This window comes from Hordeum vulgare, chromosome 3H, assembly GCF_904849725.1.
Source record: "Hordeum vulgare subsp. vulgare chromosome 3H, MorexV3_pseudomolecules_assembly, whole genome shotgun sequence".
Classification (NCBI taxonomy): Eukaryota; Viridiplantae; Streptophyta; class Magnoliopsida; order Poales; family Poaceae; genus Hordeum; species Hordeum vulgare.
In genome coordinates, this window is record NC_058520.1 from 509,885,510 (window position 1) to 509,888,472 (window position 2,963).

The 2,963-nt window shown below is 52.6% G+C and overlaps 1 protein-coding gene across 1 annotated transcript; it reads right to left on the bottom strand.

The window, feature by feature from the left end:
• Nucleotides 1-281: 281 nt before the first annotated feature.
• LOC123440334 (serine/arginine repetitive matrix protein 1-like) lies at nucleotides 282-1,856 on the bottom strand. Its single transcript, XM_045116906.1, has one exon. It carries the CDS (start codon nucleotides 1,392-1,394, stop codon nucleotides 564-566), a length of 831 nt encoding a protein of 276 aa, XP_044972841.1. The 5' UTR covers nucleotides 1,395-1,856; the 3' UTR covers nucleotides 282-563.
• Nucleotides 1,857-2,963: the final 1,107 nt, after the last annotated feature.

Here is a 2,963-nt window from a genome sequence, read left to right on the forward strand (position 1 = left end):
CATTGCTCGATGGCAGCCCACCGTGGCGTCGCGTGGCGTGGTGGGGCGGCACTGATGAGGGCAGCCGGGCGAAATGGAAAGCATCCGATGTCTGACCTCTCAAGCCTGACGCACTTGTTCAACAACCGAGGTCATCTCAGGTTCAGAACCGAGCGCTGGACCATTGCCAAAGTGCGATTTGCAATGTTCGAGGCAGCATGGGTCACACCAACACAACTCAAATCTTGTTCCAACTAGCCTACTTTTTTCTCAAAAACCGAAAGAAAATTGCAGCATAGCACTCAGAAGCAAGGCTTGACGATCTTTGAGTTAAACAGATGGGCAAAATACAACAAAGGATCACCCTCAAGAGCCAAAGAAGACGACCCCACCCCACCCAACGCGTAAGACAAAGGCCACCAGCATTTCGCGGGAAGGTGGCGGCAGCGTTACATCACCGCGAACCCGCTACACCTTTTTTCTTACTGCTGCTAGCCCAGCCCAGGTTAATCAGCACGCCAGCCACACCTAAACAGGGATTAGTGGAGAGGCATTCGAAGGAGGATAGCGGGAAATCGGACAAATCAGAGGAAGATGAAGCACTCCATGGACACCAGCGGGTTCTCCAGCGACTCCTTCCCCTCGCCACCGCCGGCGCCTTGGCCGTCGGCCCCGGCATTGGCCTCCGCGACGCTTTCCTCGCCTGCCGTGGTGACGGCGTCCTCTTCCGGCTGCGGGGGCGGGGACAGCGGAGGAGGGGCCTCCCGCGCCCGGCGCGGCGACGCGCGGCTGCACGGCCTGCTCGGGACGGGCGGCTTCCGCTGCAGGGACGCGACCGGGCTCGCGGCCCGATGCTGCTCCGGCGACGCCCGCTTCGCCGCGGGCGACGGCGACCTCCGCACGGAGCGATCCCGCGGCTCCCGCCGCGGAGGAGGGGACGGCGAACCCCGGCAGCTGCGGGACCGCACGCCGTAGGCGGCGGCGACAGCGCGGTCGCGCCGGGCTAGCCCCAGCTCGCCGGAGACGGCGCGCTTCCTGGCCGGCTTCCCCGGGGACCGCTCCGGCCCCGCCAGCGAGCTGGTCGCGACGGACGACTCGGAAGCCGCCTCGGACCTCTCGTCGGTGGCCATCGACAGGCAGCTCCCGAGATCGCTCACCGCGGGATCCACACTAGCCTTCACCTTCAGCACTTCCACCTTCAGCACGTCTTGCTCCTCCACAGCAACGACATTGGCGACGGGCTTAGGCGCGGCCGCCACCTTGGTGCTCGGCGTCTCCGAGAGCACCTCCTTGACCTTCTCCTCCTCCGGCGACGGCGGGGGCGGGGGGTCGCGGTCCTCCGGCTTGTAGCGGGGAGGGAAGGCAGCGGAGCCGTCTGGATGCTTCATGCGCTTCTTGCTGAAGCAGCAGCCCATCTCTCAAGCTGCCGCCGACGCACTGGGCGGCCGTCTCCGGCCTCCGGAGATCGACGCGGAGGTAGTAGTAATCAGTTGAGTGGCAGCGCCGCGGTGTTGTGTAGTGCTGGCGGTTGGGTTTGGAAAGGCTTCCTTCGCTGCGGGGTCCTGCTTCGATTTGGGAGAGGACGGAAGAGGGGCGTGGGGGCTGAATTTCTCTACGGCGTACGAGTAGTTAGTGAAGCTGGAAGTGGCAATCTTTTACGACTTGATGCTGTTGGCTTATAAAATAGGAGTACTACCATCGGTAAAGCCGATCTTGATTGCTACGACACCTTACAAAATACAGTACAAAATGATACTGTGGAACATCATTTTTATTTACATAAAGTCTATTTTACACACAAAGTCACGTGTAAACATGCCCGCGAGGGCACACGATGTCAGTATCACGTTAAGACCATCCACAACTGTAGTTATGATACGTGAGCCCTTGTACATCCATCGCCACGCGGCTCACTTCTTCATTTCAAAGATTTATTTGTTTTAAATAGCTTTAAAATTATTACATAATATTTTTAAAATTTATATTTTATTTTCATACATGGATCCTATCTCGAATAGCATTTAGCCATTTGTTGGAATCCAGGTCCACCGGTTCATTACTATCTTTAAGACATAATTATCGTACCACTCACGAACAATACGCGTCCTTGTCGACCTACGAGGTTCGGTAGTAACTTGATCTAAAGCTTCAGAATCATCGTCATTAGCTTCCTCTTTAATTGGTGTAGGCGTCACACAAACATCTTAATGTGTCGTGATACTCTCTAATTGAAGTGATGGTTCACTAACTTCATCAAGTTTTATCTTTTTGCCACTCAATTCTTTCGAAAAAAATCCCACACACATTAGTATGTATGATTTTTAACAAGTCACTTGCCCGTTCCATTGTATCGGAAAATAGAGTTTTTGGTCATCTTGCCCATGAGGCATGGCTCACATGTATCAAGTGATTCAAAATCGAGTAATTTCAAAAGTCCATCGGCATGGAGCTTGTTCCTGCTTTTTACAACAATATGACCTAAGCGGTAGTGCCACAAGAAAGTGGTACAATCATTACTAACTCTACATCTTTTGACATCAATGTTATAAACATGTGTATCACAATCGAGATTCAACAAGAATAAACGATTCACATTGGATGCATGACCATAAAAGATATTACTCATATAGATAGAACAACCATTATTCTCTGATTTAAATGAGTAAGCGTCTCGAATTAAACAAGACCCACATATGATGTTCATGCTCAACGCAGACACCAAACAACAATTATTTAGGTTCATAAATAATCCTGATGGTAATCGAAGAGCGAGTGTGCCGACGACGATCACATCAACCTTGGAACCATTTCTGAAGCGCACCATCTTTGTCCTTTGCGTGCCTCCGTTTATTCCATAGTTCCTGTTTCGAGTTACAAATATGAGCAACCGAACCGGTATCAAATACCCACACACTACTACTAGAGCTAGTAAGGTACACATCTGAAAGGACGTGGATGTCTCCTAGAGGGGGGGGGGGTGAATA